Here is a 15,527-nt window from a genome sequence, read left to right on the forward strand (position 1 = left end):
TGTTGCCGGCTCACGCACCTGGTCAGACTCTGTCGGTGGTCCGGGCTCCGTGGCGATGACGCTCTCCTTCCTTATCCTTGGTACGGTCCTCTCGCTCACAGGAGGTCGGTGTCCACTGTCTGCAGTGGGCTCAAGCAACATCTCCGTCACGTCGTTCGCTGGTGGTGGTTGGCTGGTCTCTGGCGGCGGTGGAGTGGGTCTGGTAATGCTGTCATCCTCAGCGAGGCCTATGGTAAGTGGCGAGTTGTTGTTTGCCAGTACCCACTCCACGATAGCGGCGAAATCCTTCTTTGGACCGCCCGCTGGAACGCGTGCCTTCGACCGCTCGCTCTGGCTGGCATGGTAAAATGCACAGAGCAGTCTAGGTAGTGCGTCTGGCACGCAAGCTGGATAAAAACCTGTGTGTGTTCTTCCAGCGAGCGGTCTTCCTGCTCTAGGCACAAAAGCTGGACTGCAGGTTCCATAGGCGGTATTGGTCCTTTCTTCTGTTTGGGTCAAGTGGTAGTGGAAATAGCACGGAGGAGGAGGATGATGATGATGATGATGATGATGATGCAAATAGTCTTTAATGACAAAACTCAGGAACCAGAAGAAAACCACTTTAAAGACTGAGGGAGAACAGAGGGTATAAATGCACAGAGCAAACAAAAGGAACTAAATTAGATCATTAACAGGACACAGGTGAAGGAGATGACTAATTAGACAGACAGGTGAAAACTGGGTCACAGGACTAAACCAAAAACACGATGAAACAAGGGAGAAAGACCATAAATGTAACAATAAATAATTTTTAATTCTATTAGTCCGACAAAATGGCAGATAATATCTACGAGTATATTGTAGGCCAACTCAGAAGTTTGCATCACCCTACTTCCCTTGACAAAAATCCAGTAGGATTTTAACAATGGCTTTTGGATTATTGCATGAAATAAGCTCTGTGACCAACAAAAGATTGATTCTTCTATGTTTTGTTCATCATGATAGTCTTCAAAAATGAACACAACTTATATGAATTTTGAAGCCTAAACACAATCGCCAGAAGTAAAAAGCTGAACATGAACAATAGTATAAACGAACTATACCACTGTCACATGAGTATGTTCTTTCAGACTTTATTTTAAAAAAATTCCTTGAAATTTTGAGTTATAGTTTGCAAGAGCATGGTGATGCTGTAGAAGTGAGTGAATTATTAAGTGGATGAGTTTACCTGATCACAGTGATGCCCCCGTTAACCTTTGTAGTCCCATTTAACCACTTGTTAGCAACTGCCTTTTTTCAAGACAAGTAAAAGCTTTGAAAAAATCACAAGGGGTATAACTGAAATGTGTAATATCTTGAGCTTGTGTTCACAACAGACCTTATTTTTGGCATTTAAACAAAAAACTCAAATTCAAAAACCCATGGAATTCAAAACAATGGAATCAGACTTTCCAGGTTTTGGCCTACAAAAATATGTCATCCCTGCAGTACTCTATTGTCCTGGGCTAGTAACAACCACCCAGAACACCATAGCTTTGTGATAGCAATTTTCTCACATTCAAGTATAATTATTATTTTATTTTTTTTAGTTTCAAAATAAAGTTATATTTAATGTTATGTTATTTCAGTGCATTAAAAAATTACAGCAGGTGTGGGCACTTCTCTGTCTGTCTGTATGTGGTTAATGGAAACAGAAAGGGTGTGTTCCCCGAGAGTTCATTGAGATTCGATCTGCGTGCCAGAGTTCCCTTGAATTTGTAGTACTCCCTGGGGTGTCTCGTCTAATGGCTGGTGAGTCATACTGTGGTACAGGCATTATATTACAGTTAGTTTGCCAGCTCAAAGCTCTCTCATCATTCACAAAACACACACAGTCATCCATATCCATATCGACACCATATTACCGACATCTACAGTACCAATATGAGCCACACACACACACACACACACACACACACACATCTCAAATAAATAATTACTAACTGATTATTACTCAATTTTAATTTTTTTATTAGTAGAATAGTTTTAATGATGGCTAGAGGATGAATTCAATTCAAACCGAAATAAAACCTCAATAGCATATGTCATCATGAGACATCTCCAATAAATCTGCATAGATAATGTTGCTATAATGTAGTTATTAAAATTCTCCCCTTTGACTGTACCCTCCTGCCGCAGCTCCGTCTATTTCTGTATCTGTCTGCAGTTGATGAACAGTATGTAAGTGTGTTACTTTGAGCTGCATAGAAAAATACTGAATGTCGACGAGAGCTACAGGTAGAAAAGACTTTATGAAAGGTCGTGGTGACATGCAAATATTTCATACAGGCTTTGTTTGCCTCTTTTAAGTCAGCTTGAAATTAAATTGACCACATATACTTTTATAAAAATGAACATTCTGTCATCATTTATTCACCCCCATGCCACTTTGTTATTGTTAACTAAAACTAAAGCTATTCAAAATCTTTTCAGGTACTTGAAATAAGGCTGAAATTAAATATAAATACTACATGAAAAACTTAAATGAAAACATAATCATTGGCAGACGACAGTCTATGGCATCACACACAGAGTGCCTGTGAGTATAAAAGGGCACTTGAGTTACACGTTATCAACTTCTTTGTATGAAGAAGACGCACAGGCAAGCCCAAGGTATGACAACAAGACGCAGCAACTAGGGATGTCCCGATCAGGTTTTTTTGCCCTCGAGTCCGAGTCCGAGTCATTTGATTTTGACTATCTACCGATACCGAGTCCCGATCCGATTCTTATATAATACATAAAAAAATAATAAAGAAGAGAGAAAAAACAGATCCAGGATGTTCCTTATTTTTTATTTAATTCAACTTATTTTAACATTCAACAATTCTGTTAACAAACAGAGCACTTCTGTGAGGTAGCTTGAACAATCAAGTAATAAATAACATAAAATCTTCACTTTTTGACTTTAGTGCAACAGTAAATATAGAAGTCTAATATAAAAACGAATAGCACCTCAACTTAAAATACCCGGCAGGCATGTAAACAAAAAATAAAAATGTTTTAAAAAGTGTATAAAAAAATAATGAGAATATATATACATTAGGGGTGTAACAGTTCACAAAATTTGCGGTTCAGTTCGACACGATACAGCAAAAAGAAAGAAATGCCAGAGAAATTTCCTATTTATTAAAAGAAAAACTATTTTTAAATAAGTTTGAGTTTTCCTACATCTTGAAACTTTCAGGTTTATAAATGGGGGTAATCTTTGAAGGATGAACAAATAATGTGTTGGTAATCACATTAAAAATAACATTTAAATATATATTTATATAATATTTGAGTTTTGAAGTGCAACATTAAATCCATGTTCATTCACGGCACAATGTTTCTCCTGGTTCCCACGTCAGCGCTGTTTGATCTAGGCCTAATAGAGATCTACGGTTAATAACGGAGAAATGTGAATGCTTCTCACTAGATCTCGCAGCAATGTTATTACTTTAGTGGCGAATGCAAATGTTTTCTTCACTGGATCTCTTAGCACAGTGTCGCTTGATCTCGCGCTGCACAGATGTTGCTGGTCCGAACTGATAATGGCCCGTTAAGCACAATATAATGAGAAGCGTAGTTTCGTTCCGCTTTCATTACGTTTGCCATTTGATGTTGCGCAACGCTGTGGGGATCGCGCCAGCGCGGATTTTGTCTGCAGGAAAAAATGGTCCTAGGAATCGTTCGGTTTGTATGCGTACCGAACCGGAAGCCTCGTACCGAAACGGTTCAATAATTACGAATACATGTACTGTTACACCCCTAATTTACATATACCCGAGTCCTGATCGGGAGGTAACCTCCGATTCCGATCGAGTCTGAAACCACGTGATCGGGCCCGATTTCCGATCGCGTGATCGGATCGGGACATCCCTAGCAGCAACCTTTCGAAATGGAACTTTGATACTGCGTCTTGTTATTAACCAATACCCACTACGCAATACTGATGGAATGCCAGCCTCACTAGACTGTGAATATGCACAACATAGTGGGCATAGCATACATTAACTCTACGGATTACTCAGCCGAATTAAAACCGTGTCAATCCCATGTGCTTATATGGTGGCGCTACTCCCTAACCCAATGCTCCCTGATATTAGGAAAGATCAACAAGCCTCTATGCTCTACAGCGAGGGAAGTGCCGGCTGTTACACGTTCCTCCCTCCCTTGCAGACCTCAGCCCTATATGGCCCCAAGAGCAGAGCTCTAAAGGGAAAATAACCAACATAGGCTCGGCTATGTCAGGCATATCGTACTAGTATTTTGACAAGGCTCTAAGGGAGCAGCCTATCGAAGGGAGGATTTCCAACTCTACCCTTCGGTACTACCACACCACAGGGGAGCTTCTACTCCATTTTAATGACCCTAAAGTAATTAGGTGAGAACAGCTCGTACTTCTCCAGGATTCACTATAGTTAATGGCTGACTATAGAATGCTACAATAACAATGAGGGACAGCATCGGCGATCCACCACTACTCATCATTTGTAACACTGATCATCTGGAGAGACCTGTAGAAGCACCACACCAAAGGGGAGCATACACCCCTTCTTCAAGACCTAACAACAGTTGGAGGTAAAAGAAACCGAGGGACTCTTGTGATTTGCCCATCATAGTTCTGTTCACCCTGATCTACTCTAAGGGGTTCTTGAACAGCCTACCAAAGGGAGCATGCAAGGTGCTAAAAACCTCAGCCGCATCGAACTTCCACTGTAAACACATGTATGATGCGAAAACGAAACCATCAAGCGAAATACCGGAGTGAACATGGCTGACCGAGTTTTGCTGCCTCCTTAACCTGATCCTCCATGAGTGCAACCAAGGGGGACACAATCACAACTATCGCCTTGCCGGCCTTTGGCCTCCCCAGTTTCACGCTGACGATCGGTAATATTTGATAAATTAAACTTTTACCAAAACCTGTCGGGAGTAGGGCCACGACATCACCTCCATTCAAAATGTTTACCAAACACTCTTCTTGTTCGGCCTTCAGTTTGGAAATGCCAGGAATATTCTCCACAACAGAGCGAATTGCATCCCGTGTCTCCATATCCGCGGTCGTTTTCGATTTCCCCAATCTTAAACTCTGCGCTTAGCGTCTACGTCACGGCTCTGTTCGTTGATTGGCCGGCTGTTTTCAGGCCGGAGGAAAACTGAGAGACATGTCGATGTCTCAGACTGAGTACAGAAGCGAACTGAAATAGAGCGGAAGTACGAAGTCTGACGTAGTCAGGCTAACAACCTTTGGTATTGCCACTCCTCCAAGGTGAAGCATACATCCCTATCCTTACTGGAGCTTAGACCCTACTTTAAGGGGTCATGAATTCAAATAAAATTTTCATTGATCTTCTGACATGTAAGAGGTTAAGTTTCAGAACTCAAAACTTCCTTGTTAGTCCAAAAACAGCTTTTATTGAAACCAAGCTCCGAAAATGACTTGTTTTGAATTTGGTCACATTATGACAATAGTGCGATGAAAGACTGCCTCTCTAGAATCAGATCAATGCCTACTTCTACATCATCACATCACATCCACTGGTGCATTAGTGAGATGAGGAGATATAACATACCTTCCAAAGGGTCATAATGCTAGTAAAGTGTTTTTTTTTGTTGTTGTTTTTTCAGCTATGCAGATTTTTCAGTAGAGCATTATTTGTTTGTTCGGTATGTTTTACTGTGGATTCTTTGGTAAATCAGTCGGTATTTCGGCATAGGCTTTGTAAACAGACTTTTGCTGCAAGAAATGGACTCGACAGTAATGCCACAACATATAAGTAACAGTGTTAATTCTAATGCCTAATCTGTTATCAGTGATTTCTGATATGTAATGATTCATGTAACCTGCAGTCAGATGTTCTTAATCTATAATAGATTCAGCTAAATTACATTTGTATGCAGATGATACAATTATTTATACAACAGCGTCTTCTTTAAATCAAGCATTGAAGCAATTACAGAACGCTTTTCAAGTACTGCAGCACTCACTGTCTCAGTTAAAATTGGTTTTAAATTCAAAAAAGTCAAAATACATGATTTTTAGTCGTGGTCGCTCTAAGGTAACTGATAAGTCAATTACAACTTCAAATGGTACACTTCTAGAAAGAGTTAGTTCTTATAAATACTTGGGTATATGGATGGATGAAAGATTAGCATTTGACGTTCATATTGATAGGTTGTTGAAGAAGCTCAGGCCAAAATTAGGTTTCTTCTATCGTTTAAAAAATTGTTTTCCATATGAGGCCTGAAAGAAAATAGTAGAGATTGCATTTTTATCTATTATTGATTATGGTGATCTTTTATATATGCACGCAGCTACATCTCTACCTAGAAAAATAGACTCTGTGTATCACGCTGCTTTACGCTTAGTTTCTGGTGCAGAGTCACGGACGCATCATTTTATTTTATATGATTCTTTAGCTTGGTCATCTTTACATCAAAGGAGAAAGCTACATATGTATTTATTTATTGCAAAAGCTCTTCAAGGTAAATTGCCCTCTTATATATCAAATCTTTTAATTTATTACACAAATAGTTACCACACTAGGTCAGGCTTTCATATTCGGCTAAAAATCCCAAGGGTATTGTCCGAATCTGGTAAATGTGCTTTTTCTTTTTATGCTCCCTGGGCGTGGAATGAATTGCAAAATATACTTAATTTAGATGCACTTCCAACCCTGACCACTTTTAAACGTCTCTTGCACAATATTTAAAAGGATACTTGTAATTGTTTTTCTTGATTCGCTTCTATCTAATTTGTTCCTAAATGTGTCAAATTTTGTATTGTTATTTTTGTGTGTGAAACTTTATGTGCTGCCGTCTTGACCAGGTCTCACTGGAAGAAGAGATAGTAATATCTCAATGTGATTCTCCTGGTTACAATAAAGGAAATAATAATAATAATAATCTCAAAATCGTTTATAATCACTGGCGCTGTCAATCACATAGTGCGAGTTTAACAGTGACTGAGTTCTGCACTCTCGTCAAAACTCGCGTTATAATCAATGACGCTGTCTACACTGCACAATAAATCTCTTTATTTACATCATTAGTTACGATAAAAAGCACGGACTCTTACCTTATAGGCACATACAAAAAAAACAGCTCCTGAAGACAGAAAGGGCTCAGGCACCCTTTTATACTCACTGCTGCTCTGCGTGTGACATTATGAATTCCAGTCTGCCAATGATTATTGCTGTTTGTTTACACGTGCCTCAGACTAACTTATGCCTCATAGTTCCCTACGGAACATTAGACCGTACGTGCCTCAGACACCGTTCCCTATAGCGTCAATACCAAGACGCAGTGTTTAGCTTCCACTTTGAAAGGGAACTAGAAATGTAGCCTTGACAACTAACTGAAATAAATACATTTAAGTTTAAATACTAAAATGACTACAACTGAAATAAAAATGAAAGCTATATAGAAATTATTTTATTTAAAATAGACCATAAAAATGGTACATACTGTATAAGTTTTCATTAAATTAATCAGTCTATCTGGTTCACATAATCAGTCAGAATGATTAATACAAGTTGGACTGATCTGATTCTCAGGTTAAACTCAATCTGGTTTCAGCTCACTGGATGAAGCTTGACTATAAGTGCATAATCATGTAAATGACACTTTTCCTCACGTATGAATGAATGAGTTGATAAAATCAAGTTCTGCCAAAAATATTTAATTTCATATCCTGTTTTACTCAAAAATATGGCACATTATGGAAGTGAAATGGGTTGCAAATGTTGTTTCATGTTGTATTTAATGTGCATTAATTATTTGATTACATTTTATGAGCACAAACCTATTTCGATAGCAGTTTGAGTGCAAACATTTTTTCTAATGTAAATTGTCCATATTAATTAATAATTCAACAGTAAAAACACTACTATCACACTCTGACAGAACCATTAGGTTAATGGAAAAGTTTGGGCAAACATAATAGACTGAACTCTGGTCAAGAGCCTGGTTAGGGTCACAGTTTGTGTGTTTCACTATTTTGGCATTGAATCATAGAAAAATCTTTCAGTTCTTTGAATTGAATCCTGCTGTAAATGTGCGAGTGGACTATGCCTTGTCTTTTTTTAATCTGTTCTTTTTCAGCATATCTCAATAAAATGTTTTCTTCTTTATCAGCTAGTGAATGCATGAGTGAATGAGCCATGCACTGTCATTATGTTTCCACAGAACATGGAGGACCACATGGCCTTCATCATGACTGTGCCCACAACTCTGGCCATTTTTCTCGCCATCTTCATCCTCGTCTGCATCGAGTCAGTCTTCAAAAAGCTTCTCCGCCTTTTTTCCCTGCTCATCTGGGGCTGTCTGGTTGCCATGGGTTACCTCTTTATGTTCTATGGTGGGATCATCTGTCCATGGGACCAGGTGAGACTTGAGTGACAACACTTTCATAGCTCTCCATTTCAGTCTTCAGTCATTTTTGTCATTGTTCTTCAGTGTCTGCCTTTGACCTCTACGGCTATCACTCCTAATTTACATTTTATCATGCTGAAGTACCCAGAATTCAGTATTCGCTATGCATGAAACACAACTTGCGTCAGTACGATATATATGTAGATGTGCAAGTAAATTGCTTGGATGGAAAGCGCTCTACAATCATGCAGATATTCACTAACATGGTGTCATTTTCTTTCAGTCATTTGCACAGTAATTCATGAATTTTAGTGTGTGAGCTGTTCTGCGCACTGAATCATTCATTAGTTCATTGAACACCGCTTAACACATGAGTCTGGCTAATGACCGTGACACAATCTTAACATAAATGCATGTCTTAGAGTAATTATGACAATCGGCACTATTTTTGTCTGCCTCTGCATCCATAAAATGAATCGGGTATTAAATATTGCTTGCCTTGTTCGAACACTTTGCTTTTTATTTCTCGCTCTGCTCTGTTAGTGAGAAAGAGGTGCAATTAGCTTAGCCCACCACTCAACAAGATGGTAAAACATCTACAGTTTGGTTGTCTTTTATACACAGCTCTTGAGTTATGGTGTTATTGTGGCTGTAAGAGGAGAGATCGGCTGTTCGGTGCAGGAGTAAATGTACCTCGCCATGAGTCACCCGTGCTGTTTGCTTGACAGGACTTAATAACTTGGATAGGCTCAGTGATCTGGAAATGATGAGATATGCATGTACGACACAAACTGGCTCTGGATCAAAGGCAACATTTCACCAGGAGCTACTTCAGTAAGAGCTGGGTGGCACCTACATGACATCCATTTTAAGCTGTCGCCATAAACCATGCCCACTACCCTGGAGAGATGTCATCAGAAGTGAGGTTATGGATACCAAGAGTCTGTTAATGAGTGACCCAAAGCTGTAGTTGTGTTATCTGATTGTGCTCTCTTAATAGCTGTTGTGCTTTGCTTTGCACTTTGCTTTTTGTTTTGCTCTGCTTTGCTTTTTGCTTTGTTTTTTTTTTTTGCTTTGCTTTTTTTTTTTTTTTTTTTTTTGACCCAATTGGTTCCCTCGAGTCGTAAATGCCATGTGACCAGGAGCATTGCTAGACATGTACTAGAAGATCTGGACTACAAATCTTTTTCTAGATAGCCCTTTATGGTTTACAGTCACAAGGGTAAAGGTAAATTGCCTTTGACTCTGTTGTTCATGGGTCTTTTAAAGACAAGCCACAATTTTGGTAAAGCAACCACCATCAGCGCCTGAGCGAGTAGATCCTGTGGCTCCGCCTCCGGCCTCTGATCACCTCTCTCCGTCTCGTCCCTTCAACCTGTCGGCTTCGTCTTAGATCCTCCCTCCTTCGGCTCCACCAGACACCCTCGGCCTTACGGCTCCACCGGCTCCCCCTTGGTCAGTCATCACACCACCTCCACCACGGACTTGCGGATCTTCCACTTCCTCCACCCCTACGGCTGTAGCGCTCTCCTCCTTCCCTTCGGTTACGCCTCGGCCCTCCATCACACCGTCATCGCCTCAGTCCTCGGGCACTCTGGCTCCGCCTCTGACGCTCGTAATTTTGAATGGCCATCAGTGGAGAAATATGCTTTTTACAGCCAGATGGTGTAGTTACAACATCTACCACCAGAGGCTAACTGGGCCATGCTGTTCAAGGCTGGTTTGTGTTGTGTTGGTACTGGTGTAGAGTATGGATCACTGTAGCCGTGCTAAGCAGCGCCAACTGCTGAAGCTGTTGAACCTTAGTTAAGTTAAGAATCTAGCGGCATCCACAACCCTATTGTGATGAGCAGATACACAGGTCTTTTTATCAGGGCACTGTCATATAAATTACCCCCTAAGGTTGGTGCAGTATGGGCCAACATCGTGTGACTGAAGGTTTAGCTTTAAGGGGCATCAGACGTCTAATGGAGGAAACTCAAAAAAAGCCTACTAATAAGACTTCACATACGTGACGGGAAGAACTAGTCAGGTTCAGGCGAACTGAATAAGCTACCACCTAATTAGGACTCAAAGTACTCCAGCAAAGTACTAATTAGCAAAGAGTCTAAGTCTAAATGAATGGCACAGTAGCTACGTCTACAGTAGTTGAAGACTTAAAGAGCTCTATTAGGCTATATCCTATTTAATTTCCTGTTTTTTGACTGTAGCCTTTTAAGCTACACACTATTCCGCTCTCTGGTTATGCTCTTTGAGGTGAAACATCACTACTGTAGTCACACAGCCACATTGCTTGAGTGCTAATAAGCTATATACTTGCAGTTGTTTTGCAACACCTGTTAGGAAAAACTACGGAGTCCCGGACATTGTCACCAGCATGGGTCGAGGTACTATTGCAGATGAAAAGCCCTCACAATTCCTCAGAGGTCTGTAATGCAGGCATCATTAACCCACAGCAGCAGTTCTCCATTAGAGCCGCCCATGAAAAGCCAACAGCCTTTTTGTGTTGTACAGAAGAGAGAACATAGTTGAGGTCAGAGCCAGCAGAGAAACAAAAGGCAGCCATACTCACTTTACGCCAACCTTGCGCAAGCCACTAAAAACACGGACAGCCCCGCGAACCCTCATTTCCCACAGTTTGGTGTTGACAGGTGCCGATTAAAAGCATTATATGAATGATGTAAAGGAATGATGGGGAACTAATGAAGTGATGAGAGAGAAGGAGGCAGACTTTGAGTCACTTTTTTAATACTTTTTAAGTTTTTAAGTATTGAAAATTGCCTCTTTCAGATAAGCTGGCAGAGTAAAATCTGTAAATCCGTGACAATTGCTCTAAGATGGCGCAGGAAGCATGTTGTGAGACATGGGGAGCAGCTTTTAGCAGCATTGCAGACTGTCACTATATGATACAAAATGAATGTGAATACACAATCTTTGCTATTGACAGGTGTGCATCCCTACATTTGAAAAGCACCAGCTGTCACTGCTGTCTGTCAAGAATGGATGTGGAAAAGTTACTGTATTGAGTAATGTGTTAAATTCTGGTAGTAAATTTTTGTTGTAGTGCTCTAAATTAGACAAATAAATTACTCATTATAATTGAATATATATATGTATATATATATATTGGTTCAACGTGTTTTTCGTTCAGAGATGCTCTTCTGCATATCTTGGTTAGATTCTGGGTACAACTTTTGTTGTGGGTCCAAATTACCCTAATTGGATTCAGTACAATTCATGAAAAATCACACTGTGAAAAACAAAAACATCAGCTAAAAACAGTAAACCTTTAATATTAATACTTCTCACAAATTAAAAATAAATTTTAACAAATTGACCCACAAACATAAAAATCCAGTATTTCCAACAACTTTTGTATTGGTCGAATTGACCCACAACATTATAAAAGGGATAACTACCTGGCTTTAAATAGCAAATATAATTTTTTTCACTCATAACAGAACGAAACTATTGAGATTAACAAGGTAAAGATAAGTCGAAACATCATGAAATACAGATAAAGACTGAGAGAAACATACCTCTTTGAACTATGCAATGGCAAAAAAAAAAAAAATCTTATGATTATTTTTAACGAGAGGAAAATATAATATTAATTATTAATATTAATAATAAAAATAAAATATTTTTAGTTAAGTAAAACTTTTTTTTTTAATTATTGCATTTCACATAAACAAATCTATGTTAAATCTATCAAATAATGTGAATATGTTCAGTATGTTGTTAATAATATCAGTACAGTAGTAAGTCATGGGGATACAAGCACAGCTTTCTTAGAATGACCTAGTTTGCGCTGCCACCACTACTGTCACTGATCTCTCAAATTTGCAGTTTTATACGGTTATATAAATTTGCTGCATTGTCACACCAATTGTTTAATAATTTAAATGTTGGGTAACACTTTATTTTGATGGCCCCTTTTAGACATTCTGTTGACTATAAGTAGCATGTCAACTAACTCTCATTGGAGTATTAGTAGGGTTAGGGTTAGGTGCAATGTTATTATAGTCAACAGAATATCTAATGGGGACCATCAAAATAAAGTTTAACCAAATGTTGTGTGTGGTAATTACCCCCATTTCACCCCCTTCATTTCAGTTCTTCCTGAGTCCTGGAAATGTGTTTGGGTCTGTATATTTGATGACAGCGCTACTTCTTATATGTTTTATGTTATATAATCATTCTTTTAATGGAAGGCTTTCAGATTATCAGATTATTTCCATTTAATACAAAAGCAGTGCAGACTGGTTAACCGGACATTACGATCCCTGTAGACCACATAATCTTATTCACTATGAAAAAGCGAACCTTCTAAGTGTATCTTATGAATTTACTACCATCTGTTTCCTTAGCAACCCTCGAACAATATGCTTTGCATATGTTATTATTAAATTGTGTGTGATGATCTTATAGCAATGATATACGAACACAATATACCAGATCAATATAGCAATAACATCATGATATAACATAACTCTGATCTCTATATAAAGTCTATGCTGAGACGACAATTTAAGGTAATGTGATTTTATATATATATATATATATATATATATATATATATATATTATGTGTTAGAGCTGCACTCCTTATGACATTTGCTAGTATAGAATATATATAAATATATATGCATATATACATCTGAATTTCTTTTCATTCATGAAATTATCATTCATTTATGAGAAATATCCAATTGCCTTGTTTGACATATCCAGGATAGTGTTATTTTAGTATCACTGAGATACTATTTTAGTTTTTATTTAAGTTATGGTAAGCAATGTTTTTCATAAACACTTATTGTTATACTGGTTGAAGCTCTCTTACCATCCTGATAGCGATTAATAATAGAAGTTGTCTAAACATGAAAAAATGTATGTATATCTTCTGTGGAAATCGCAGGATCAAAAACTGTTCGTCCAATGATTGTATTGGATCCGAATGCAATGATAGGATGTCCTACCTGCCTGTCAACCTATGTATTTGCATACCTCCGCGCACCCTGCTCATAGAGTCTATATAGACTTTATATAGACAATAAACTCCTCGAAACTGCACACCCTAGCTTTAATATTTTTAGTTAGCTTTTATTTGTATATTATCTGTTTTCATTTTAATTTTACTTAGTTTTAGTCATTTAGTTTTTTTTGTTTTTTTTTCATTTTTATTAGTTTTTTATATAGATCTTAATTTTTATTTCAGCTTTAGCGTTAGTTATTTTAGTACATCAAGTTAAACTAAATTAAAGTTTTTTTATGTTTTATTTCAGTTAAAGTTGATTGTATTTCAAGTGACAATTTTTATAGTTTTAGTTTCAGTTTAATAACCCTGATCCAGGAATAGTTCAGCTGAAAATGTATTTAAAGAATCAGACACGCTGGATGATTATAAAATCTTGTATCAACTCAAATAATCAGATTCTCTACAGGGACACATTAATAATGAGCTAAATTATAATTAGACTTGTTAATATTTTAAAATATCATCAGATTGGATTGATGATATTTGGATTCTTGGCTTTGAGTCGGGCAGCTGAACATTTTTACCATCTAGTGCAAATGGGAAATCAGTGATGCGCAGTCAAAACCTATGCAAATCGAATTGGCAGGTACTGCATGTTTGTGATAATTCATAACTCATTAATACGAGCAAACCACTCCAAATGAGATCTGAGAGTTTCACAGCTCAACCCAGCTGTGACTGTATTTGTTCTCAGCCAAACAAGTCATGACTGGCTAGAAGAAAAAGACCTTCGCCGTATGGAAAGATACAGTGGCATCCAAAAGTCTGAGTCCACAATGAAAATCTGGGGTTCAGAATCTAATTTAAATTTGAAAATAGGTTTTAGGATTTTATCATTGATCTATCATTTTGATATTGTATAATGCTTGATTTCTGTCATCGAGGCACAGCTTTTCATTATGCTTGATGCCATGTTCCTGACTCTAGTTCCCAGACATGTGCTGGGACGAGGAGTGAATATTTGGGATTCAGCTCTAAAACCTGGGCTGATGTAGTATAAAACAACTGAATTAAACTGCCCGTCTTAATCCTGTGAGCAGATAGACCATAACCCTAACCAGGCATGGAACTGGCAAGCAATCAGTTCATTGGAGAAATTAACCATTTACCCTTGCCAAGTCTTGAGGCTGAACTCCGACACTTCAAAACTTCAGCAAAAACTATCCGAGCAATCCGAGGTTAAAGTGCGAGACGCCCCGGCCCGAGAGCCCATCAGAGCATTCTGTCTGCTAGGGGATTCTCTATCCTTCACAAGCCAAATGTAACCATTTCTGACATCTTCTCTGATCCTCCTCTGTAGCGGACAGAGTGGAAATGGCGATCGATAAGGCTCAAGACATGTTTTGTCTGAAAGTGTGTGTGTGTGTGTGTGTGAGTGACCAAGCCAGAAATCCATTAGGCTTTGCTGCCGTCCAGTGCCCTATCTGCCACTCCTCCAGTGCTATATTGAGCCCTCGCTCACAAAAAAACAGCACTTAGTGTAAGAAAATGTGAAACATAAGTTTTAGAATATTTATGAGTGTATAACATCCTTCAAGTGTTAAAAATGCGAGGAAACGTGGAGTTTGGCACTAACTAAAAGACTATGGATCATTTAAAGGGGACATGCATGCAAAGCAGAATTTTTCTTGTTCTTTTGAAACAAGAAATATTTACATTTATCCATTTAGCAGAGGCTTTTATCCAGAGACCTTCAAATGAGGCAGTGCTATTCAAAGATTCTGAAATTGTTCAGAATAGTATAAGCATATACAGTGCAAAGCTCACTTTTTACACTCTACCTCAGACATTTATGGAAATTAAGCTGCAAAAACATGTCATTCAGATGTCATCATGATGTCACAAACATGAGCACATATGGCATATGACTGTCCACATTTACTTTTACAAGTTTTCTGGCCCTCTTGTATAGTTTATTGCTTTTCGACTGTTTTTGGTGCAAGACATATAGACTAACAATATATATATAGATAATAGAAAACAGAAATAGTAATAGAAAATATAATATAATATATAAAAAAAAAGCATATTGCCCATTTTCTCTTCATATATCATTTTCGGTAACACTTTACAATGAGGTTCCATTTGTTAGCATAGGTTAACTGCATTAGTTA

At 38.3% G+C, this 15,527-nt stretch overlaps 1 protein-coding gene across 2 annotated transcripts in view; it reads left to right on the plus strand.

The window, feature by feature from the left end:
* adcy2b (adenylate cyclase 2b (brain)) overlaps nucleotides 1–15,527 on the plus strand; it is a 71,010-nt gene that overhangs the window by 15,725 nt on the left and 39,758 nt on the right. For both annotated transcript variants that reach the window (XM_056254461.1, XM_056254462.1), the window contains exon 2: nucleotides 8,191–8,388. In XM_056254461.1, the coding sequence (XP_056110436.1) occupies nucleotides 8,191–8,388 (198 nt within the window). The remainder of the gene's footprint in view (nucleotides 1–8,190; nucleotides 8,389–15,527) is intronic.

This window comes from Rhinichthys klamathensis, unplaced genomic scaffold (assembly GCF_029890125.1).
Source record: "Rhinichthys klamathensis goyatoka isolate OS25496 unplaced genomic scaffold, OSU_Roscu_1.1 h1tg000111l_1, whole genome shotgun sequence".
NCBI classification, from domain to species: domain Eukaryota; kingdom Metazoa; phylum Chordata; class Actinopteri; order Cypriniformes; family Leuciscidae; genus Rhinichthys; species Rhinichthys klamathensis.